Here is a 26,292-nt window from a genome sequence, read left to right as displayed (position 1 = left end):
GGGAGGAGGGGGAAAGCAGCACGCTCGGGGAAGAGGCGGGTATTTGGGGAAGGAGTCCAATAGGGGCAGGGACTTTGGGGATGGGGTTGGAATGGGGGCGGGGCCAGGGTCGAGCACCCACCAGCGCCAGGAAAAGTTGGCACCTATGCTCCTAATGTGGATTTCAAAACATCTTCTTCTTATAGCAACCTTCTCAACATCCTGCCACCTGCACCTCACCCTCTCTTGCTGCATGTCTGGCTGATCCTTCAGGGACCTCCTCCCCTTCCAAGGGTCTGTTCTTGACCCACCGTTCTCACTTTATACCCTTTCACTGGGTGATCTCATCTGTTCATACAGCTTCAACTACCATTTCCAGCCAGCGACTCACCAATCCCCTTCCCCCACTCCAATCCCGTCCCTCCTGCATGCCTAGCAGTCAGCTTAACATAGCCAGAGCTGAATTTAGCTTCCTTCTGAAACTCCCTTTACCTTAGACCACCACCAGTTCCCCAGCGCATAACGCAGAATAATCATTGCCTCCTCCCTTGCCGTCACACCCAGCCAGTCCTGACACTTCATCATCAGGACCTGATCTTTTCTGTCCGACCTAACAGCAAACACTCTTGTTCAGGTCCTTACCTCTGTCCCTATTACTGTAACTTCCTTCTCAGGGGCCTCCCTGGCACCCACATCACCCCCTTCAATCCATCCAAAATGCTGCTGCTACTAAGATCACCTTCCTCACCACTGGACTGGAACCTATTTCCCACCCTCTTTGAATCACTAAACTGGCTCCCGTCTACACAATGTCCAATTCAAGATTCTTGTAATCACCCTTCACGATTCTCCATAACTTAGCTGATCTCCTTCTGCACTGCCCCTTCCACTCCCTGTGATGCCAACCTCAATGCCCTACTTTATCCACAAATATCATAGCCTGCTCCCACAACATGCATGGAATGCCCTTTCTCAGATGATTTGTGAGGCCAACTTCTTGTTTGGGTCTCCCCACTTGCTTCTGCCACTAGGCCTGAAAAAGTTAGCCAAGACAGACATCAATTTACTTGGAAAGCAAAGAAAAAAAAGAAATCACACCTTCCTTAGCGCAGCATTGTGTGTGCCAGCCAGCACCCGCTGAGTAATCACATAATAATCTGATTGACACTTCTGTCATCGCCCTCCTTACTGTTTCGCTCCTTCACATCTAATTAGGCCTGTAAGCTCTCTGGGGCTGAGTTCAGACCCATTCTGTCTGGAAGGTGAGAAGAACGTGGGAAATGATCCTGATACATAGCAATATAAATAAATCAAATAGCAAGAGCTGCAGAGGCAGTGCTGCATTCTGTCTCTGGGTTGCAGTGAGATACTAAGCACCAACATCTCTGGTAGATTGATGAGTGCGCACATGACCTCTGAAGGATGGAACAGCAAGGACTGTGGGCTGAAGAGAACAAAAAGAGGGAAGCAACCTTAAGGCAGCTCTGACTGCCAGAGATGACCTATATTCTACGAGGAGGCTGTTAACAAGAGTCACGCTGCTGGGAAAGCAATACAAGGAGCCCTCTGCATTTGAATAATAAAAACCAAAAAGTGGCCCAAAGCACTAACTGCAGTCATAGCTAGACGAGATCAGCTAGCTGCTGTGTCATAGCTACAGTTACTGGTTAGAAAATCAAGAATTACTGACCACTTGTTCTTCAGTCCCTCTGCTTTTGCAATTTTTAAGAGCCTAACACGCTGCCCCAAATAATAGATTTGAAAGGTTTAACACGGATCATTTTGGCCGAGCTTTGAAATTTGGTCTAGATCTAGTCCTCAGGAAGGACAAGAGCCTTTGCTTGGTTGACAGCATATTTAATACTGTAAGCCATGGGGCCAGCAATCACTTCTGAACAAGGGCCATGGATTTAAGGTTTTAATAAAGCTCTGCACTCTGACATCCCTGCACGTTGTTCTACCCGGCCTGACCAGGAGCCCCTGAGCACAGACAGAGGCTGCTGCTAGCACATCTTACAGGAGGCAAACTTCAGGTTTCAAAGTAGCAGCCGTGTTAGTCTGTATTCGCAAAAAGAAAAGGAGTACTTGTGGCACCTTAGAGACTAACAAATTTATTAGAGCATAAGCTTTCGTGAGCTACAGCTCACTTCAAACTGTAACTCTTTAGTTAGGCTGCTGAAAATGCAAAAGGAAAAGCATAAATTCTCCTTCCTCCCCAATTACATGATTTTTAAAAATTAAATTTTTAAAAATTAAAATATTTGAATAATTGATACACAGTAGGAAATTAAAAAAAAAAAAAAAAAAAAAAAAAAAAAAAAAAAGAGCAAGCGCGCGTGCCACGAACTTAGAAGAGCCAAGTTGTGGCACTTAGGATCTACCATCCTTAATTCTTCATTACTGGGGCACTACTGTACCAAAAACAGAATCTCTACACCCCAGAATTTTTTCTACATTGGCATTTTCTAAGTTCTCCCCACCAGTGCCTGCAGCAGCAATAGCAGCATTAGCATAGATTGCCCACTTGCCTTTCATAACCACCATGTTGTCTAACCCGGCCAAGAGCAGGTTTGCACAGAACAATGGTGGAAGCACTGGCAGCCAGTTTATGCTAGCATTGTTGCTACTGCCTCTGGAGCTGCAAGGCTGAAAGAGGTTTTAACGTTCTGCAGAAAATGCCAGTGCCAACCCGGCTTAAGAAGTCATCTGCCTATCAGATCTTAATGCTCTGAGACATCCTAATTGCGATGAATGAACCTAAAAGGATTGCTATTCTAGGCAAGGAACAAAGACAAGAAGCATATCAGCTTCTTAGGGCAATGCAACTCCTGTGATCAGCTGATTTCCATGTTAATGGAATAAACGCAATATTTGGTTCTTGAAGAGTTGTTTTCATACTGGGGAAAAGAAGGAAAAAAAACACATACATTTATACAAAAACTATTTACTTTGCTGGCAACTGACTTTCCATTTCTAGCATTAAAGCCATCTACAGTGTGATTAAGAGCTTTCTCCTTCTGCCAGATCCAGCACTGAATCGTTGAGTGCTGGTGATAACGTTTTGTTGGTAAGAAATTGGAAGTTGCAAATTCAACATGATGAATCACTGCAGAAACAGACATGTGACAAAGGCTAGAGTTTAGAAAAACCTTTGTAAGTAACTCTGAGACGTAACAAAGATGATAAGACATGAGAGAAAGCCAAGCCATTTAAATCCATATACAAATTAATGTTTATATCCCCAGTCAGGGATATAGAGACTATAGAATAGGGCAGAAGCTGCAGCACCGTCCCTCATTAGAAGTTTTTCAGGTGGTGTCAGCAGATCTTCAATCATGAGCTACAAGTGGATTGGCACTGAATTTGTTGCTTTTGTCAATTTGTTTTCCTCCATAGCACAATTTCTAGCCTGTCAATAAAGGCACATCATAGCTGATGCAGAAAGAGTACAGGTCTCTGGAAAATGTCAGACTAGGAAAAGAATCAGCCCTGCTCTCTGAATAGGAAATGTATCCACTGGCTACAGTTGCCATAGTAATAAACAAGCATCTTTCTAGTCCCAGAGGCTAGCTGGCACATTAGACAGCACTAAGACTGCTAATGCGAATGCAATTAAATTGACATGGATATTCCTGAATTGAAGCTGACTAGGGCTTTCTATTCATTAACAAAGTAGTAAAGAAGTTACAGGTGTAGTTTTCTGGCCACATACTAATCAGGATTTTAAAGCCTGGCAAAACAGAGAAAATCCAGAGCTATATGTGGACTGGAATCTACACAGTGGGCAAGACACCTGGAATTCCTCTAAAAGCAGAGTCTTCAACGCACAGGCTTTTGGTGGCATCTGCCACTAATCACTTAAACTTTTTAAAGGATCAGGAGGCAAACCAAATATCTAGAATGCCAGCCCTAAAATGATCCACTGAAGCAAATCCATCTCAAAGATGACAGTCTCTGTAGGTAACATACCAGTGTACTCCTGTGTGCTGTGTACATTTGAGGACTGATCCTTAGAGGGAGGATTATAGTTTAGGACTCTGTCTGAGAGGAGGAAAATTCCTGATACATCAGAACAGAGCAGTTATAAAGCCCAAAAGAAATCAGCACTTAGAAGAGGTCTCTGGCAGCTTACAATTCCCTTTAGTGCAACTTATACATTTAAACCAAGTTAGAGAGAGTAACAAGGAAAAATAAAGTAGCAGTATTTGTCTGGTAGGAAACTAGAGGCAAACTAAAACTCAAACCCACAGTAGTATACAGTCTTCGGAAGGAGCAGGAGAGAGAGAGAGAGAGAGAGATGTGAAGACATCAAGCCCCAGAGGGCTCGCTTCTTCAAAACACAGCAGGGAGACAATATCTGGTCATGGAAAAGGAACAGACTGCATAGAGGGGGTACAGTTAAATAGTTAATAGGCAGCGACCTATTCCTAACCTGAGTTTGGCTACACTTAGCTATCCATAGGATCTCAGCACATCTGAATCCACAGTGTTCTCGGGATCAGTATTGTTTTAAACTAATGTTTTTCATTGACCTCTACCTGTACCCGAAGTGGCAGATAATCTTCACAGAGATCGTCCCACAGCTCCTGCAGGTCAGAAAGCTCCAAGGGAAAGGGTTTTGTGGCTGCACTGAGGAAACCAGAACCAGCATTCACTGAGCCAGGAAGAGCACTCTCATCCACCAGGTCACGGCTAGGCTTGGAAAATGGCAGGATGGATTTCACTGGAATAGGTAACCTGCTCCCTCTGGGACTCTGAACAGGCTTGTAGTCAAAAGCTTTGATCAGGCTAAGGGCTAACTCCAACCTATTCCCATACAATGATGAGTTTGGAGTAGTACGGGCATCTGAGGAATCATCACACTTCTCACTCCCTTTTACACCTTTGTCTGCTTCCTCATCCTTCTGTCGTGGAGGGCTGACCTCCACCGTTGCATCCAAGGATTCAACAGAGGACCGAGGAGTCCCCTCCTCCATGCTTTCTTCTTCCACAGGCACCTTGACATTTCCTGAGTCAGCAATTATAGGTTCACATACAGAGGATTCCTCATTGCATACGCTAGCTGGCCACCTGGTGGAAGGCCCACAAGAGATACTCCTAGCCACCTTTCGTGGGACTCTGCAAATTGCTTCATAGTCAGCATCTGCAACACGCAACGCAGCACAGCCATGGCATCGCCTTGGGCGGTTACCCACACTCTCGGAAGCGTGGCAGCTATGCGGTTCTAGGATATGTTCCTCATGCTCTGTCCAGCATTCAAATCCAGAATAGGCAAAGTCCTCCTGAAGAAGGGCCGTGTATCTGATATCAGGCAGGCCAGAAATGTCCACAGTCACATCCCCAACAACTTTGTCATCAATACTAGAGTTTTCATTATTCCTCCTGTACATGCTGGCAATGCAAAACTTGAGGCGATCCTTCTCCACCAGCAGCTTCTGTAAACGCTCGATGGAGAGGGCTTCGATGCGAGCGATGACCGTATCAAACCTGTACATGCGGTCCAGCATGAATGCACATTTGCTGCAGGCAAATTCAGCTTTGCCATCTCGGCAGAGCTCCTTGCCCAGGACATGGGAGAGAAGCACCTGCAAGTTGAGCTTGGCAGCCGTGTGGAATATCCAGCGTCTCTGGTTGCCACAGAGCTCCCGGGCGCAAATCCGGCAGATCTCCCTCATCTTCTTCTTTAGCACCCAGACCCACACTCAGGTCTGCTGGGGGAGTCGTCCCTGCTCACTCAGCAGATCTCCTGGGGGCATTCACTGGGACCCCCTCATCTCACAGGCTCCCCCCACCTTGGGGACCCCCCTCACCTCACAGGCTGACTCCAGGGATCCCTGACCCCACAGGCTGCTCCCCATCCTGGGGATCCCCAATCTCACGAGCTGACACCAGGAACCCCTGACCCCACCTTAGGCTCCCCCGGCCCCCCAGGCTGACCCCCTTAGGGAACACCCCGATCCCTCAGGCTGTCTCAGAGACCCCTCAGGCTTCCCCCAGAGTCCCCCTGACCCCACAGCCCTTCCCTTGGCGATCCCTGACCCGACCCGACCCGACCCGACCCACCGGCACCCCGTTTGTGGCTCGGAGCGCGGCCCGAAGCCGGGGCGAGGCAGGGCAGGGCGCGGCCGGCCGTGAGGAGGCAGCAGCCCGGCACGACGCCTCCCGCCGCCGGCGAGGCGCCTCCTGCCACTGAGGCTCTTTGATTACGGCTCAGATGTCAAGATGGCTCCGCCGCGCATGCGCGCCGGGCCGGGATTTCTGGGAGTTGTAGTTTCTATCCTCCGCTCACAGCCCAGGAGCGCGTGCGCAGAGGGAGCCGCGCTGTAAAGCGGGCCAAAGGATGCTACGGTCTCCCCCAACCCCCCTCCCAGCCCCAGTTCTCATGGGAGATTCAGCACAAAACCCAGCAGCCAAAGAGGATCCTCAGTGACACACCGAGAACCCCCCCTCCCCACAGCGCTCCCCCTGCCTGAGCAATGCCCTCTGCAAACCAGTGACCCTACTGTATGCCCAGCCAGTGACCATGCCATGCAGAGCCACCTGCCCTACCTTCCCGCAGCCAGGGCCTCTCACCACCTGCTGTGCCAGCCACCCACAACTCACCACGTGTCCTCACCCGCTGCCAGCCACCAGCCACTGTGTGCTGCGGCACTTCCCACCTGTCGCCCAGGTACACACACATCACCAGCCTCCTGCTACCAGCAGGCCCTGGTACCACTCGACCCACACGTCAGTGCCAGCCACATGTTCCACCATTGCACACACCCCCAGCACCAGCCATACTTACCAATGGGCTCCTCACACTTCCTAGCATCACATGCGGACGGGAGTTGCCCAACACTCAATCCTATGGGCTGCTGACCACTATCTACCAACCAAGCCCAACCAGTACCAGCCCCTCCTCCCAGGGCTCCAGCCAACACATCCAACACCCTGCAGCACCTAGATCCACCTGCCATGTACCCCCCACCTGCTCACACAGCTCCCTGTGCCACTATCCCAAAGCCCTGCACAATAGTAGCACCCACTCTACCCAGTACACTGCCACTTTCAAAGCTAAAACTTTAGTCGTTCAGGGATGTGAAAAAACACACCCCTGAGCGACAAAAGTTTTAGCGCTGAAAAGCACCAGTATAGACAGCGCTTTATCACTGGGAGCACCACTGTGCCATCACGGGGGGGGGGTGAGGGTGGGGGAGAGAGGACCATTGCTGCAGACAGGCAAGCCGCATGGGGCCAGGGCGGAAGCCGCAGTCTTGGAGAAGACCCTCCCTTCATTCCCTGCTGACCCTCAGCAGCGAGATATCTTCTATAATGATCACATCCTGTGGAAAGTATGGGGATAGGAATGATTATCAGCTCCCCCCTCCCCCCAGTGTTGGATTTCGACAAGAGCCACATGCCCAGTGTACAGAAGAGTCTGGGAAGACTGATTTATCCTGCTTCTGCGGCTACTCACCATTTGGGGGGTCTTGTGGCTCATGTGTGCTTCCCTGGGGTCAGCCAGTTAGTGACAGCCTGTGTGAATACTGGCTGTGTTTTAAATCACTGAATCAGTGTTCTCTATGTTGCAAAAAATACTGCTTCTGTAATATGTTGTGTTTAAACTTCACAGAGATGACCCTGGGAGCCCAGCTTCCCTCTTTGTTACTAGTGGCTGAACGGCTGCACAGAATTAGAAAGCAGCCAAGAAGAACTAAGGAGGACTTTCTGCATGATGTTACGATGCACTCCACAGCCGAGAAACAGGAATTGAAGGAGTGGCAGGACAGCGAGAAGAGGGACTGAAAGGAGAATGACAGGTTTCAGAGTAGCAGCCATGTTAGTCTGTATCCACAAAAAGAAAAGGAGGACTTGTGGCACCTTTGTTAGTCTCTAAGGTGCCACAAGTCCTCCTTTTTTTTTTTTTGAAAGGAGAATGCAGAACACCAGAATGAAGCCACGGAGCCGCTCTTAAAGGTTATAGAGCTACAAGCAGACATGCTCCAGGTGATACTAACTCTTCAAACCGAGCAGCTCTGCGCCCGCCCTCCCCTGCAGCCGCTGTCAAAAAACTCTTTCCCATGCACCCCCCAGACACCGCCAACACACTCTTATCAACCTCCTGGCTCCAATCTATATCCCCGGCATTCCACTCCTCCCCCGTCACAGTCCAGCATTGCAGACTACCCACTGCACTCAACACCCATCCCTCTGCAGTTTGGCCCTGCAGAAGTACAGTACCCGCTGCATTGTACTCCAAAGAAGAAGGTTGGATATGATCCCTGGACATACAAAAATCTTTAGCCATCCTGGGATACCCCTTCCCCCATCCCCCTCACTGATGATGGGTTGTTTTGGTTTGCTTCTCTCCTCCAGTTGTTGTTTTTTAATAAAGGAATTGTGCTGGTTTGAAAGCAATCATTATTCTATTAATTAAAAGCAAAAAGAGCCCTGCAAAGCAACATACAATTATGTTAAACCCACATATTGCATTGTCTGCACCAATTATCTCCTAGCATTACAAGCACTGCACTCCCAAGTATAGCAACAAATATTAGTGGCTTTCAGCTTCAAATTGCTGCCTCAAGGCGTCTCTGATCCTTATGGCCCCATGCTGCGCCCCTCTAAAAGCCCTGGTCTCTGGCTGTTCAAACTCATTCTCCAGGTGCTGAGCCTTTGCAGTCCAGCCCTGAGGGAAGCTTTCACCCTTCCTTTCACAAATATGATGGAGCGTCCAGCACGCAACTATAAGCATAGGAATATTGTCATCTGCCAGGTCCAGTTTCCCATAGAGGCAGCGCCAGCAGGCTTTTAAACAGCCAAAAGCACATTCAACAGTCATTCTGCACTTGCTCAGCCTGTTGTTGAACCTCTCCTTGCTTCTGTCAAGTTGCCTCGTGTATGGCTTCATAAGCCACGGCATTAAGGGGTAGACAGGGTCTCCCAGGATCACAATTTGCATTTCGACTTCCCCTATGGTGATCTTCTGGTCCAGAAGAAAGTCCCTGCTTGCAGCTTCCTGAACAGGCCAGTGTTCCGAAAGATGTGTGCGTCATGCACCTTTCTGGACCAGCCTGTGTTAATGTCTGTGAAACTCCCACGGTGATCCACAAGCGCCTAGTGAACAATTGAGAAATACCGCTTGCGATTGTTGTACTCAGTGGCTAGGCGGTCTGGTGCCAGAATTGGAATATGCATGCCATCTATCGCCCCTCTGCAGTTATGGAAGCCCATTTGTGCAAAGCCATCTACAATGTCATGCACGTTGCCCAGAGTCACGGTTTTTCAGAGCAGGATGCGATTAATGGCCTTGCAGACTTCTGTCAACGTGAGTCCAATGGTAGACTTTCCCACTCTGAACTGGTAAGTGACCGATCAGTAGCAGTCTGGAGTTGCCAGCTTCCACAGTGCAATCGCCACGTGCTTCTCCAATGGCAGTGCAGCTCTCATTCTCGTGTCCTTGCATTGCAGGTCTGGGGTGAGCTCATCACACAGTCCCATGAATGTGGCTTTCCTCATCCAAAAGTTCTGCAGCCACTGCTCGTTATCCCAGACATGCATCACGATGTGATCCCACCATTCAGTGCTTGTTTCCCGAGCCCACAAGCAATCTCATGGCATAGCTACTACGCGTGGTGAGATCAATGTCACACTCCTCTTGCCTTTGTAGTTTAAGGAATAACTCCACCGTCACTCGTGACGTGTTGGTCAGAGCAAGCAGCATACCGGTCAACAGTTTAGGATCCATTCCTGCAGCCCGAAGAGGCAGGGTGTGCAGTACACAAATCGTTGAAAGATGGCACCAAATGCGGAAGCACAGGGATTGCTGGGATGCGAAGCAATGCCTCACGGGGCATTGGGACAGGACTCAGGATGTCTTGCGACCCCCTCTGCCTTCCCACAACTCTTAGCAGCAGAAGAGAAAGAGATGCTCTGTGGGATAGCTGCCCAGAGTGCACCACTCTGAATACCGCTGCAAGTGCCACAAATGTGAACACGCTATTGCGCAGGCAGCTGACCGGCAGCTGACACACAATAGTGGTTTCCCGTCAACACTCTCTGAGCAGCGCAGTAACTCCCGGTGCTGTAACTCTGCCAGTGTAGATGTGCCCTAAGTGTAAGACAACAAGCAGATGGATACAGCAGACAAAGGGGAGAGTGTGACCCAGGGATCTCTTGATGCCAACTGGCAGTGGGCACAGGCGATGCACTGGATTCTACAGGGATCCCTGTGTCAGACATATGCAAAATAATTCACTAAGGGGTGGTATGTGAGGTCTCTCTCTCTCCCCAAGAGCCTACGGGTCATCATAATCATTGCAAAATGTGTGTACGGATAATGTTTAAGGAGTTAGATAACTATACTGAAAACTGTTCTTAAAATCTGGGAGGTGAGGCAGGTCATCAGAAGGTGACCAACCTCAGACAAGGTGTTCAGATTTCAGCTTGTACACGTTGAAAGATGGCACCAAATGCGGAAGCACAGGGATTGCTGGGATGCGAAGCAATGCATCACGGGGCATTGGGACAGGACTCAGGATGCCTTGCAACCCCCTCCGCCTTCCCACAACTCTTAGCAGCAGAAGAGAAAGAGATGCTCTGTGGGATAGCTGCCCAGAGTGCACCACTCTGAATACCGCTGCAAGTGCCACAAATGTGAACATGCTATTGCACAGGCAGCTGACCGGCAGCTGACACACAACAGTGGTTTCCCGTCAACACTCTCTGAGCAGTGCAGTAACTCCCGGTGCTGTAACTCCGCCAGTGTAGATGTGCCCTAAGTGTAAGACAACAAGCAGATGGATACAGCAGACAAAGGGGAGAGTGTGACCCAGGGATCTCTTGATGCCAACTGGCAGTGGGCACAGGCGATGCATTGGATTCTACAGGGATCCCTGTGTCAGACATATGCAAAATAATTCACTAAGGGGTGGTATGTGAGGTCTCTCTCTCTCCCCAAGAGCCTACGGGTCATCATAATCATTGCAAAATGTGTGTACGGATAATGTTTAAGGAGTTAGATAACGATATTGAAAACTGTTCTTAAAATCTGGGAGATGAGGCAGGTCATCAGAAGGTGACCAACCTCACACGTGTTTGTTACAGGCAGGAAGTGATAGATGCTTATCTCTGTGTCTCATCAGATGTGTATTGGGGGCCTCCCGATGAATGCCTGTTCACCTACTGAACCAAATGCCAATCAAGAGATTGTGAAATCTTCATGAAAGTAAACATATATGAAGAGAATGGATTGTGGGGGTATAGCTGAGGGTGTAGAGACACAACCTGGATCTTTCACACGGGAGGCAAGCTGACAGCATGACATCCTATGAATGGAAGATCACAGCCAGCACTAGCTGTAAAATGCAGAAAAAATGCCTTTTGCTCTGTAAGGCATTACAGTAACTAGCTAAGCATCAGGGGGTAGCTGTGTTAGTCTGTATCCACAAAAACAACAAGGAGTCCAGCGGCACCTTAAAGACTAACAGATTTATTTGGGCATAAGCTTTCGAGGGTAAAAAACCACTTCTTCAGATGCATGGAGTGAAAATTACTGATGCAGGCATAAATATACTGACACACGAAGAGAAGGGAGTTACCTCACAAGTGGAGAACCAGTGTTGACAGGGCCAATTCAATCAGGGTGAATGAAGTCCACTCCCAATAATTGATGAGGAGGTGTCAATTCCAGGAGAGGCAAAGCTGCTTTTGTAGTGAGCCAGCCACTCCCAGTCCCTATTCAAGCCCAAATTAATGGTGTTGCATTTGAAAATGAATTTTAGTTCTTCAGTTTTTCTTTGAAGTGTGTTTCTGAAGTTTTTTTGTCCAAGTATGGCTACTTTTAAATCTGTTATAGAATGTCCAGGAAGACTGAGGTGTTCTCCTACTGGCTTTTGTATGTTACCATTCCTGATGTCCAGTTTGTGTCCATTTATTCTTTTACATAGAGACTGTCCGGTTTGGCCAATGTACATGGCAGAGGGGCATTGCTAGCACATGATGGCATATATAACATTAGTAGACGTGCAGGTGAATGAGCCCCTGATGATGTGGCTGATGTGGTTGGGTCCTCTGATGGTGTTGCTAGAGTAGATATGGGGACAGAGTAGGCAACGAGGTTTGCTACAGGGATTGGTTTCTGGGTTAGTGTTTCTGTGGTGTGGTGTGTAGTTGCTGGTGAGTATTTGCTTCAGGTTGGGGGGCTATCTGTAAGCAAGTACTTGCCTGCCTCCCAAGGTCTGTGAGAGTGAGGGATCGTTTTCCAGGATAGGTTGTAGATCATTGATGATGCGCTGGAGAGGTTTTAGCTGGGGGCTGTACATGATGGCCAGTATTGTTCTGTTATTTTCCTTGTTGGGCCTGTCCTGTGGTAGGTGACTTCTGGGTACCCATCTCGCTCTGTCAGTCTGTTTCCTCACTTCCCCAGATGGGTATTGCAGTTTTAAGAATGCTTGATAAAGATCTTGTAGGTGTTTGTCTCTGTCTGAGGGATTGGAACAAATTTGGTTGTATCTTAGGGCTTGGCTGTAGACAATGGATCGTATGATGTGTCCTGGATGGAAGCTGGAGGCATGTAGGTAAGTACAGAGGTCAGTAGGTTTCCGGTATAGGGTGGTGTTTATGTGACCATCACTTATTTGCACTGTTGTGTCTAGGAAGTGGATCTCTTGTGTGGACTGGTCCAGGCTGAGGTTGATGGTGGGGTGGAAATTGTTGAAATCCAGGTGAAATTCTTCTATGGCCTTCTTCCCGTGGGTCCATATGATGAAGACATCATCAATGTATCACAAGTAGAGGAGGGGCTCTAGGGGACAAGAGCTGAGGAAGTGTTGTTCTAAGTCAGCCATAAAAATGTTGGCATACTGTGGGGCCATGTGGGTACCCATAGCAGTGGCACTGACTTGAAGGTATAACTTGTCCCCAAATCTGAAATGGTTGTGGGTGAAAACAAAGTCACAATGCACAGCCACCAGGTGTACCGTGGCCTTAGCAGAGATACTGTTCTTGACAGCTTGTAGTCCATCCTTGTATGCAATATTGGTGTAAAGAGCTTCTACATCCATGGTTTCCAGGATGGTGTTTTCAGGAAGATCGCCAATGCATTGTAGTTTCCTTGGGAAGTCGGTGGTGACTCGAAGATAGCTAGGAGTGCTGGTAGCGTAGGGTCTGAGGAGAGAGTCCAAATAGCCAGATAATCCTGCTGTAAGAAATGCCTGAGATGATAGGGCATCCAGGGTTTCCAGGTTTATGGATCTTGGGTAGCAGACAGAATACCCTTGGTCGGGGCTCTGGGGGTGTGTCCATGTATATTTGTTCCTGTGCTATAGCAGAGAGTTTCTTGAGCAGATGGTATAGTTTCTTTTGGTACTCCTCAGTGGGATCAGAGGATAGTGGCCTTTAGAATGTGGTGTTAGAGAGCTGCCTGGCAGCCTCCTGTTCATAATCTGACCTGTTCATTATGACTACAGTATCTTCTTTCTCAGCCCCTTTGATTATAATGTCAGAGTTATTTCTGAGGCTGTGGATGGCATTGCGTTCTGTACGGCTGAGGTTATGGAGCAAGCGATGATGTTTGTTCACAACTTCAGCCTATGCACGTCTGCAGAAGCTCTCTATGTAGAAGTTCAGTCTGTGATTTCTACCGTCAGGAACAGTCCAAGCAGAATTCTTCTTTTTGTAGTGTTGGTAGGAGGGTTTCTGTGGGTCAGCGCACTGTTCAGTGGTGTGTTGAAAATATTCCTTGAGTTGGAGATGACGAAAGTAGGCTTCCAGATCACCGCAAAACTGTATCATGTTTGTGGGGGTGGCGGGGCAGAAAGAGAGTCCCCGAGATAGGACAGACTCTTCTGCCAGGCTAAGTGTGTGGTTGGATAGATTAACAATATTGTTCGGTGAGTTGAGGGTACCACTGTTGTACCCCCTGTGGCATGTAGGAGTTTAGATAGTTTACTGTCCTTTTTCCTCTGTAGAGAAGTGAAGTGTGCATTGTAAATGGCTTGTCTCATTTGTAAATGGCTTTTGTAAAGTCCAGCCATGTGGAAGTTTGTGTGGAAGGTTGGTTTTGTGTGAGAGTCTCCAGTTTTGAGAGCCCATTCTTGATCTTCTCCTGTCTGCTGTACAGGATGCTGATCAGATAACTAGCTAAGTACATCTAGGTTCTAGAATGCGTGTTATGATTTTATATATAACCAGAATACTCCAATACTTCTACTTGCTGTCACTTGAATCTCTAGCCTTTGTTAAATAAAACCTGTACCTGTTTTCACTCTAATCATGTCTAAGTGCTGGGTGTGAAGCGGCATGGTGATCTGAGGTGGAACTGGTAAGCTGGGGTACACTGCTTCTTTGGGAGCAGCGCATCAGTGAATCCTGTGAGGGGCCAGTGAATCAGGGGCTGGACATTCCAGGGAGATGCTCGGGGGTTGGAGTGTGCCCACCGCTAACCTGGAGAGAGAGATCAGGGCCTGTGTAGGCCTAGAGGGCGTTACTCGTGTTACCGTGGAAGGTGGAGTTGGGGAGCTGGCCTATGGCAGGTAAAGATAAGGCCTCCTCACACTAATGGTAGGTGGTAGCCAGGTATCTCAAAGCCCTGGATACTCCTGGGGAAGCATGATAGGGAGCACAAGGAAACAGTGAGACAATACTGGTCAGCATGAGATACAAAGGCCTCAGCACACCGGGTGCCTAACCGCTGTTGGGTTTCTCGGAGGCCGTGGCAGAGTGGAGTTTGACGGAGGGGTTTGGAGGACAGTGAGTGGGATGCTCCTCCCAAGTGGAAGGGTCAGTATGGGAGAAAGCATAGAGGAGCCTGTTGAAAATGTTTGAAATGGGCAATGGAGATGGGCCCTGCTCCTGGCACAAAGGCTGGGAATTGGTCTCTCAGTTCTGTGTAAGATAGGGGTGTTGTGATGTGGACCCTGGATATGCACCTCCAGACTCATGCCAAGAAGGCCACTGCAGAGCACACGTGAGCTGATGCAGGCAGGGTTCGGGCTGAACAACTTAGTGAAAATTAGAAAAAAAAGTCTGATAAAAAACAATTAATGGCAGAGTAACAAATCCGCTACTCCACAAACCCGAGTACACAGCCATGGAGGAGACAGGAATCCAAATGAGGGCCCAGTGATTCCAGCATTTTATGTACAGAGAGGAGGAGGACGTGGGGTAATGGACTGCCTCACCTGCTGAGAGAAGAGGCAAGCACAGGGACCCTGACTGGTTGCCCTTCTGCAGGAGGTGGGGTAATGGATGGGTCAGGTGGAGAGTCCCCTCGAGGCAGGCACAGATTTCCCCTGGGGGCCCATAAACAGGTCAGAGAACTTGTAATCTATGAGGAAGACCCATGGAGTTGGCAGATCAGTGTGCCAGCTGCCAAGGCACAACCTGTGCTCTGGGGCACCAAGCTGCTCCCATACTGTGCGACCCAGCAGGGCAGGTGGCGCCTCACTGCAGAGCATGGAAGCGGAGCTGTCAAAGGGAGGCTTTTTCATGCAGAGTTTTTAGCAGGCAGAGGTGTTGGCTGCCTGGGGTCTGGTACAGGAGGTGCAGCCTGCACCCTGCTGTAGCTCCCCAGCTTGTGACTGTGCTCCAGGCTTGAAGCTTTCATAGCCCTTTTGTTTGCAAAGAAACACTCCACATGTAAACACAGCGAAATGGAGATGCTGAACTGATACAGGTTTATCCACACAGCAGGAGCCCTCAGCTCAGAGAGCTGAGCTTTCAGGCCTGTAGATGGTGTCAGGTCCTGGGCCAGCTGGAACCAAAGATCTCAATGCAAGAGAGGCCTTGAGGCATGGACCCCTACCTATCTATAGAGTTTTCTACAGCACCCATCACCATCCTAATGAGTGCACCACCACGAGCAGCACCAAACACCCACAGACTCATCTTAGAAACTGGAAGTGCCAGAGGATTAATGAACAACAATGTTGCTATTAAGAGACAAGAAGAAGCTACATGGTTCAAGCTGAGCCCAGTAGCCCTGGGGCCAGTGGTAGCCAATACAGCGATCCTGGGGAAGCAATATCCCTGACAAGGACAGGCTGCTGGAGCAACAGGGGGCGCCAATGTTCCACAGCAAGAACTGGTGTGAGACCCCAGCTGCCAATCATTCATTCACTCACACACACTCACTCACTCTCTCTCTCTCACACACACACGGAACCACAGTTTGGGGGACCTGCACCAGCCATGTGCAAGAGCCCAGGCCCAAGAGCAGGGATCTGTTGCAATTAGGATCTCGAATATGTCCCTTTCCTTACAAGCGGCATTTCAGCTGCCATTATTAAAGGGCTGCGCCTCCTGGTATTTTGACATCAGCAGGAATACCTCAAACTGAAGAACCACAGGTGAGTTAATTCCTAATATCAGAGTCTTGCATTTGTGCATTTGCCAAAAGATTTCCGAGTACCACTGTCAAACCCTTTCCAGGAACACAGGTCAATCAGGATGGAGAGTGTGCAGCACTCCCAGGTGTTCCATATGTCCAAGGTTGTTAAATCTCAGTTCAGCTCCAAGTCTGATATAAAATATAAACACGCCCCTTTCCCCCAGGCAACACCAACAGAAATCTACATCACTGATCAGTAACAGTTCTGTGCATATGCCACATCCGCAAACCCAGGTTCATCTTCCCTCTCCATCCTTGCTGCTTTGGTGTCTCTGTATCCTCGAGAGAGCCTGGGCCCTCTTCATTGATGTTGGGGCTCATTCTCTGTTGCCCTTCCCACAGTCTCTGTACCTTAGGATGCAGGCAGTGAAGTTTGCCTAGGAGTAACTTGCCCAGCATAAGCCTCCAAGAATGTGGCTTTGAGGGGGCAATATATTCAGAGAACTCCATCAGCTGCTGGTTAGTAATCTAGTTTGATCCCTTCATGGCACTGAAAACCTTACTGATGCTTGGAGCTAGCTTTTCAGAGGGTATTTTAAGACCTCAGTTTAAACTGCACATGCAGGCAATAATTAGGAAGAGCAAGAAACATTACAGGATTAGACCATAATTCTCTACACATTATGGTCTAATTCTGTAATTTTTCTCTTTTTTCTTTTTCTTTTCATAACTGTAAACAAGCCACAATGCAGCAAGACAGCCCCAGATGTACCAGGGATTGGAAAATACAAAGTTATTACAGGCTTATTAGCAGTTGCCTGGCTAGATTCATAGATACTAAGGTCAGAAGGGATCATTATGATCATCTAGTCTGACCTCCTGCACAAAGCAGGCTACAGAATCTCACCCACCCACTCCTGCGAAAAACCTCACCTATATCTAAGCTATTGAAGTCCTTAAATCGTGGTTTAAAGACTTCAAGGAGCAGAGAATCCTCCAGCAAGTGACCCGTGCCCCATGCTTCAGAGGAAGGCGAAAAACCTCCAGGGCCTCTTCCAATCTGCCCTGGAGGAAAATTCCTTCCCGACCCCAAATATGGCGATCAGCTAAACCCTGAGCATACGGGCAAGATTCACCAGCCAGATACTAAAGAAAATTCTTTCCTGGGTAACTCAGATCCCACCCATCTAATATCCCATCACAGACCATTAGGCCTATTTACCATGAATATTTAAAGATCAATTAATTACCAAAATCACGTTATCCTATCATACCATCTCCTCCATAAACTTATCGAGTTTAATCTTAAAGCCAGATACATCTTTTGCCCCCACTGCTTCCCTTGGAAGGCTATTCCAAAACTTCACTCCTCTGATGGTTAGAAAGCTTCATCTGATTTCAAGTCTAAACTTCCTGATGGCCAGTTTATATCCATTTGTTCTTGTGTCCACATTGGTACTGAGCTTAAATAATTCCTCTCCCTCTCCGGTACTTATCCCTCTGATATATTTATAGAGAGCAATCATATCTCCCCTCAACCTTCTTTTAGTTAGGCTAAACAAGCCAAGCTCCTTGAGTCTCCTTTCATAAGACAGGTTTTCCATTCCTCGGATCATCCTAGTAGCCCTTCTCTGTACCTGTTCCAGTTTGAATTCATCCTTCTTAAACATGGGAGACCAGAACTGCACACAGTATTCCAGGTGAGGTCTCTCCAGTGCCTTGTATAACAGTACTAAAACCTCCTAATCCCTACTGGAAATACCTTTTCTGATGCATCCCAAGACCGCATTAGCTTTTTTCATAGTCATCCTATGATCAACCAAGGTCCTTCTCCTCCTCCGTTACTTCTAATTGATGCGTCCCCAGCTTATAACTAAAATGCTTGTTATTAATCCCTAAATGCATGACCTTACACTTCTCACTATTAAATTTCATCCTATTACTATTACTCCAGTTTACAAGGTCATCCAGATCCTCCTGTATGATACCCCGGTCCTTCTCTAAATTGGCAATACCTCCCAGCCTTATATCATCCGCAAACTTTATTAGCACATTCCCACTTTTTGTGCCAAGGTCAGTAATAAAAAGATTAAATAAGATTGGTCCCAAAACTGATCCTTGAGGAACTCCACTGGTAACCTCCCTCCAGCCTGACAGTTCACCTTTCAGTAGGAGCCGTTGTAGTCTCCCCTTTAACCAGTTCCTTACTCACCTTTCAATGTTCATATTGATCGCCATCTTTTCCAATTTAACTAATAATTTCCCATGTGGCACGGTAACAAATGCCTTACTGAAATCTAGGTAAATTAGATCCACTGCATTTCCTTTGTCTAAAAAATCTGTTACTTTCTCAAAGAAGGAGATCAGGTTGGTTTGGCACGATCTATCTTTTGTAAAACCATGTTTATTTTGTCCCATTTACCATTGACTTCAATGTCCTTAACTACTTTCTCCTTCAAAATTTTTTCCAAGACCTTGCATACTATAGATGTCAAACTAACAGGCCTGTAGTTACCTGGATCACTTTTTTTCCCTTTCTTAAAAATAGGAACTATGTTAGCAATTCTCCAATCATACAGTACAACTCCTGAGTTTACAGACTCATTAAAAATTCTTGCTAATGGGCTTGCAATTTCGGTTGCCAATTTCTTTAATATTCTTCGATGAAGATTATCTGGGCCCCCCGATTTAGTCCAATTAAGCTGTTTGAGTTTCGCTTCTACCTCAGTTATGGTAATATCACCTCCATATCCTCATTCCCATTTGTCATGCTACCATTATCCCTAAAGATTTATTCTAGGCCCAATATCTAAATAAATACTTTGCCTCAGTCTTTAATAAGGCTAAAGAGGATCTTAGGGATAATGGCTTTGTTTCCCTGAATGCCCTTCAGCCTTGTATTGCAAGAGGTAAACAGGCGTGGCACTGAGAGCCTAGGTTTCTCTCCTTCCCCTGCACTCATCACTTCCAGCTATTCACCCTACCCTTTCCCAGTATGTACTGCTGCAGAGACCTATAATTTCCTTTGTGATTCCCAGCATTCCCCCAGCGATGAGGAAAGCAGGGAGCTTCACTCCCAAGTTCCCATCACAGGCCCTGAACAAAGGCAGCCGTTTGGGTTGACTTCCAGCTGCCATCCCATGACCTCATCCTCCATGTTATCTGGGAGGGGCTAGTGCTGGCTCCAAAGATTTCCCACACCAGTTTCAAAGGGCCAGTACACCCCATTGCCATGCCCAACTCCAATCTGAGCCCCTACCCTGGGAGGCAAGGCAAGTCCCTCCTGCAAAATCCAATCTGCACAGGACACAAGGCCTTGGCTAATGTACTTGGAGACCTATAAAGAACTGGATGATTGCTAGGCATTAAATAACCACAGAATCCCGCCCCAAGCAAACCATTGTAAGAGAATTAGAAAACAATTCTACCCTGCTACCTGGTCCACACTTACCAGACAAACTGAGCCAGTTCACTTCTGGTGCCACTCCACTGAGGTCACAGAGGGACAACTGGCCCAGTGCCTCCACCCAGGTCAGCAGGAACTGGTTTTAAAGCAGTCTCCTAACAGGGGACTTGTGGACAGGGAGGGACTGGAAGAAAAGGCCCCCAAATCATGGCTACTCTCCCCCACCCCCCGCCCTGCACACACACACACACACACACACACACAGAGCCTTATGAGTTAAACCCAACCTACTGAATGATTTGCTAATTGGTGCACAAAGTGTGACCAGGGGCCCCAGAGCCAGGTTTCCACTGGCAGAAAATAGATTTGGCTTCAATGGGCTGAGAATAACAATAAAGAACACAGTGCCATCCAGCTCTTATCAGCCCAAGATTGCAAAGCCCTTTACAAAGGAGGCCAACACCATTACCACCATTTTACAGATGGGGAAACTAAGGTAAAGGGCAGGGAAATGACTTGCCCCCGGTCACCCAGCAGGCTGGTGGCATAGCTGGGTCTAGAGCCCAGGAAATGGCCCAGCTACATGTGTAGCAGGGACATGTTGGGAGGCCTCAGACTATCTCCTGCACAGCTCCCATCTCACCTGCACCTCCATTTCTCTGGGCTCCTCCAGACGTTGCAGCAGGTTCTGCTTCTCTGTGGCCAGCAGCTCAATGAGCTGCTCTCTGGCACTTAGCTCCTGGATCAGCTCTTCAATGCGTCTGCCAAGGAGAAAATGGCTTAGTTACCTTGGTTAGAAGAGGAGGATCTCCGCTAAAGGGCTCTGTGCTCAGCGCAGGACCCAAGGCGGCTTCACATCGCATTTGCAGAACTGATTCTGGGGCCAGCCAGGGTGTGGGCCAGTCCCCAGAATAAATTAGAACAGCCTCAGGGTTGCTCTAACTTACAGCTGACAGCTCCCAGGCCAAGGGGCTGTTCCTGGAACAGTCTGGAGTGTAGCGACCTGCTGGCTACACACCTTCCCCCATCCATGCCCCTGTGCTGGAGGTGCTGCGAGGAGCCAGGGAGTGCACATTCACTATGCTGTCTGTACAGCACCTAGGGAGTCCCCTTATGTGGCTTAACCCATCCCACCCAGCCAGTACCACCTGCTCTGCAACCACCTGGCTCAGCCAGACACTGCCCCCTAGCAGGATCCCCCCAGGGGCTCACTGAGCCCTGACGCTGCTGGATGCCAACCCCTACCCCATCCCGTGACCCTGCTCACCCAGGCAGTGACTGGTCCTCCTGCCATGCGGCCCAGTGTGGCGCAGCAAGCTCCACTCTGGGGTCTCTGAGACAAGGATCCCTCTTCTGAACCCCCCAGCTGGGCTGCCTGCTCTGTGGGCAAGGGGGCACGAGCCAAGAAGCAGCAGAGGCAAGTCAATGGAGTGATCAGGGCTACCTACTTGTCCTTCTGGGCCAGCGCAGCACAGTGATCATCATGCAGAACCTGGGCTCCTCTCTTCTCCTCCTCCCTGGTGAGCTTCTTCAGCTTCTCGGTTAGCTCCAGGCAGTGTCCCTTCTCAGCCTCCGTCAGTGCTGCCATCCTCTCCGCCTCACTCTTTGCTAATCTGGCCTCCTGGGGATGGAACGTGACGTGAGTAGGGATACTTGTGCCACCCCCGGCAGACAGCCACAACTCCACTGGCTTGTGACCGGAAGGAGAAGCAGCAATACCAGTGGGTGGCTGCTGCATCCAGTGAGACCAGACGTGGTCTCTCCTGTAAGCTGCAGGGTTTGGGCAGAGGATGAAGGGCTGGGCCTATTGACCTGAGCTGCTGTAAGTGATGACTGAATTGGGGCCATGCTACAGTCGCTAACAAGTGATGCATCAGTGCTAGCATTCATGGGGCCTGCAGCTGATGTTGAAGTTCAAGTCTCACCAGGACCTGCACTACAACCCATCCTCTTCAAAGTCAGCTTCAGATTGTCTCTGTGAGGAAGGGGCTCCCTACTGAACTGGGACTAAAACCCAACAACTGCATGCCCTCGAAAAACCCAACAGCTGCGTGTTCCCTCGGAACAGGCTTAGTGGGTATCTGCTAGGGCTCTGGGACTCTGCAACTCGCTCCCCACCTCCCCTCAGAAACAGCCTGAATTAGAAGACATGCCACAAATGACACCTTTTAGAAAGGATGTGAGCTCATGGCTGGGGTCCGAGTGCTTCCCACAATGATGGAGTGCTTTCTGGAGGTGGCTGTATTGCCACTGGGATACAGCTGTGTTGCTAATGACGTGTTAGGGTGCCCAGATCTGGGGCTGGGCAGCTTTTTGTTGTTAATTCATTCTAAAGAAATAATGAAGCCCCGCTTACAATGTACCATCCCTATGGGGCCACATAGGGAAGAGCAGGGGATACTGAGCGCAGGCTGCTGGTGAGACAAGTGCAAATTCCTCCCTGGAAAACACCGTCAACTCCTCCCAGGACACTCGCTGCCTTAAATCCAAGACAGGAGAAAAATCACAAGAATACAAAAAATGTTTAAAATCCCTCCCCTGTGATTTTAGGTGACTCTGTCCTTTTCACTGCAGCCATGATCCCCTGCCTTCATTTACAAAACCTCTTCTCTCCAGTTCTTTGTTTTAAAATCCAAGGAAATTAAGTGAAAAATAAAAAGCCCTATGTGACTGCGATGGGAAGGTTAAATGCAAACAATGCCATAACAGCAACAAGGAAGGTTCTCCTAGGGCCAGCTGCGCTCCCATGGTATGGATTACATCATGGCCAAGATGTTCAAATATAGGGTGGCTCCTAAATCTAGATGTAGGCTCCTAAAGAGGTGGCCTAATTTGCAGAAGTGCCGAGCGCTCAGCAACTCCCATGGACTTCAGCTGCATCTGTGTAATTATTGTACGAAGGAGGAAGCTGCGTATCTTCACTAGAACTGATGGGGTCATCACAAGTCTGTGTCTATGACCCAGGGGAGTCTCCCAGAGATGCCAATCTCTGCTCCTGTCGAGGGAGACAAGAGCAAGGACAACACCAAGCTGGGAGGGGGAGGCTACACTGACGGGCTCTCTTGTACCAGGATGGCAGAGCTGCCCTTCCAATGGAAAGAACAGGAGGTGAGGGTCAAGGGCCATGGAGCCTTGCGACTGGTTTCTAATACCTTGCAGTTAGCCACCTTGGGGGCCTGACTCCCTTACCCATACGCTGTGGGAAAAGAGAGAACCAGCTGGTGGGCTCAGAGCTCTGTCTGCTGTAGATACAGAGGGAATAACCAGTGGGAAGAAGAGCAGCTGGGGCCTCAGATTTGTTCCCAGTTTCCCGTGGACTAAGGGGAGTCCCAGGGGACCCTGAGCTCCATTCCCCATAAGCAAAGAGAAGTCACGGGGCCAAGAGTCCTGCTCCTCATGTCCCATGGGGGCCTTGCTGTGGGACCCAAAGCCCATCCCACATGGCAGGCCCAGCAAAACTGAGCCCACTGGGATTTGGGGAAGAAACTGAGACTCCAGAATGGGCAGAGGGGGCTGGCAAAGAGAGACGGGCCCCACTTGGCCCCGGGCGGCTCTGTGCTCCTCTTCCATGGCCGATGCCGCACAGCTGGGGCGCATGCCCCACCGCACTCACCTCCTGCAGGAGCTGGATCTTGTTCTCCAGTAGCTCCGACACATGCTCCGTCTCCTGCTGCCTCTCCTCATACCGGCGCTGGAGCTCTGCTTCATTGCGACTGGTCACGTTCTCGGCAGCTGCCCTGCAAGACATGGCACCCACCTGTCAGAGCAAGGGGCAGCCCTGGACTGCCCAGCAGGGGCTGGGCTGCAAGTCAGGCTGTCACCTCGGCTCATTCCACTCTGTCAGTGTCACAAATGGGGCTCAGATCTGGTTCCAACCAGCACGGCTCTGGGAGGCCCCACCTGGCGCTAGCAGCATAGGGAGAGCTAGCACAGACCAGCATGTACAGCCACACACCCACTGCTGCGCTGAGTGGGGTGAGCATGGGAGGAATAGCAGCGGCTGCTCTATTCCGTCGCTGCACCAGGGCCACAGCAACAGCTGAAGACTGCAGAGAGCTGAGCATGGCCTGCTGGTCCCCAGCACCTAGAGAGGGACTGGGGGGAGGATGGGACACTAAGCTAGCTCCCAAAGGATCTGGGCCTGATTCCGCTCTGCACCAATTTGATGGCACAGAATCAGGCCCCATAGGCTCACCTCTCCCCAGGTGGGGAGCCAGGGTCTGGATCTGAGCCTGGTCTCCAGCTTCAGGCAGTCAGGTCTGGGGCACGCTACACAGACACCAGACGACGTACCAACCCCTCTGACCCATTCCACTCTGGCCCCCACAGTGCAGGCAGTAGGAACAAGAAAGGTGTGAGGAAGCAGGAACACTGAGGCCCCAAGCAGAGTGGATGGGCCTCCTGAGCATCACACCAGCTAGCCCTGGCTGGGGAGTGGCGAAGAAGAGGAGCAGGGGAAGGACCCTAGCATTCTGGAAAGGCACCTGTGAACCACAGGGGACACACTTTCCCCGACTCTGAAGCTACCGATCATAGGGGAGAGCTAATTCTGTTCTCGGTGGGGGCAGCCTCCCCTCACTGTGCAATGCTCCTGGCATCCCAGATACTGCATGCTGCCGGGCTGTCTCTCCATCCCTCTTCCCTGCCATTCCAGCCAGGTTCCCCTACGGCCCCCACTGCTGCAGTATCCTTCTGCCAAGAGCAGCAGTACAACCTGTGCACTCCCCTCCTGCAAGCTCACAAGGAAATCCAGTGTAAGCTTTCTGGGGCAGAAGCTGTCTTTCCATTCTGTGATTGCCCAGCATATAGCACCATGGTGCCTTGGTCCCTGACTACAGCTCTGGGATGCTACTAGGTTTCCATTCAGTTGCCTGCCAGGCTGGGATAGAAGGGGTGCAAACATTGGATCTATCTGATTGCCTCCCTTTTCCCATACTCAGCCTAGATCACTTGTCTTTCCGGACTGTTCAGAGCCATGTCTTCATATGTGTAGTACCTAGCATGACAGGGCCACACATTCAGACTGGTGTCTCTGAACTCCATTGTAATATGAATATTCAATGGGAACAGAACGTTTCCTTCTCTTTACTGCCTAGATCTGAATTCAGAATGTCTTGTTGTCTCCTGTCATCTCTGTCACCAGACTGAGTCACCCCTCCCCATCCTGCTCACAGCGACTGGAACATCAGCCGTTCTCCTAGGGGACACAGCGCTCAGGACATGCCAGGTCACAAATGGAAAGGGCATATTTTAAACTGGAAAGGTGACTGTCATGTGAGCAGTTCCTTATCCGTGGGTTCTATTCCTGCTTTGGGGACTTCTGTGACACTGACTTTTATTTTTAAATACAAAAGCTTTGCGAAGTAGCAGGGGAGGGGGAGAGATTCACAAGCTGAAAAGCCCATGGGATCCCATCCTATTTGCAAACAGACTGTGCTCCTGTCCTATGCGCAGAGTCAGTGATGTGCCCACAGCCAGCACAGGAATCTTCCTGCCGTCTGGGAAACAGGTGGTGCCCGATTATTTTTAGTTTACAAACAGCTGTACTTGCTCATGCTGCATCTAGAATGTTAAACAATATCAGCCTCTAAGCCCGCGTCTCCCTGCCTCCATTGAGACGTACAGCACATATTCAAACCCTCTCCAGTGCTGACAACTCTTGGGATTTTGGAATGAGACTGGGGAGGGGATCTTCAAGCCCCAGCTCCTGGAGTCAGGTGATTACATGAGAATCTCAGCTTTCATGCAGAAAACAAAGTAAGTTATGTGTCCTCCTAGTTGCAGTGAAAAACACAAAAATGTGGCCTGAGTCAACCCTGAGGACTCAGAAACTAGAAGACAAAGAAACCCAACCCAATATTTGTTATCGTGAAAATATCATGATTTCTGAGCCAACTGCATGATTTTTGGGGGGGAGAGGGAGGGGTGACTCATGATTTTTCAGTGCTTAGAGCTGGCACTACTGCCTCACTCTGCCGGTTCACACTCTTTCAGGGACAAAAGCCCCGCTTACCCAGGGCAGGGAGATTAGCAGGATGCCTGATGCACTGAAAAGCAAATCTCTGTTAAACAAACCACTTGGAACACAAGCCCACAGAGCTGCTCTTACAGGATCTAAGCCTGGACGTTATTTCTGGGTGCCTGAGGGTTCTTTACCTGCGTTATTCAAAGAGCATGTCCAGTCATGGGGGAAAAAACTAGACCTGAATGTAAAAGACTCCTCTGCGTGATGCTGTGCAAAAAACACCTCCAACAGGGGCACGAGAGCAGCTCTCCTGCAGCCGAGCACCCCTTGGACAGCTTCCCAGCTCAACAGGCCTCTCGCTGGGATGTGTCGTTACTCCCACACACCCCTCCATGCAACCTCATTCGTAGTTTTAATTCCAGATGGATGCCTGTACTCTTCAGACTGAGCTACTGTCATCAGCGAATCTCCCTGTCTGTACAGCAGAGCACAGGCTCCTGGAAAGCAAGGGCTCCATCTCAGGGAACGAGATCCAAACTCTCACCCAGGAAACTGGCTAGGGTGTGAGCAGGGCCCTAGAAGCACCAGCCAAGTCTCCCTGGACAGTCCTTCCAGGCAACAAGAGCGCGC

At 49.4% G+C, this 26,292-nt stretch overlaps 1 protein-coding gene across 1 annotated transcript in view; it reads right to left on the bottom strand.

Annotated features, from left to right (window-relative positions):
• Positions 1-26,292, bottom strand: part of LOC119860648 (myomegalin-like) — a 142,516-nt gene that overhangs the window by 62,716 nt on the left and 53,508 nt on the right. The window contains 3 exon segments of the mRNA XM_043491179.1: positions 20,341-20,458; positions 21,146-21,318; positions 23,311-23,434. Of these exon segments, the coding sequence (XP_043347114.1) occupies positions 20,341-20,458; positions 21,146-21,318; positions 23,311-23,434 (415 nt within the window).

Source organism: Dermochelys coriacea, chromosome 8, assembly GCF_009764565.3.
Source record: "Dermochelys coriacea isolate rDerCor1 chromosome 8, rDerCor1.pri.v4, whole genome shotgun sequence".
In the NCBI taxonomy this organism is placed as follows: Eukaryota; Metazoa; Chordata; order Testudines; family Dermochelyidae; genus Dermochelys; species Dermochelys coriacea.
This window is presented reverse-complemented; position numbering and strand designations above follow the sequence as displayed.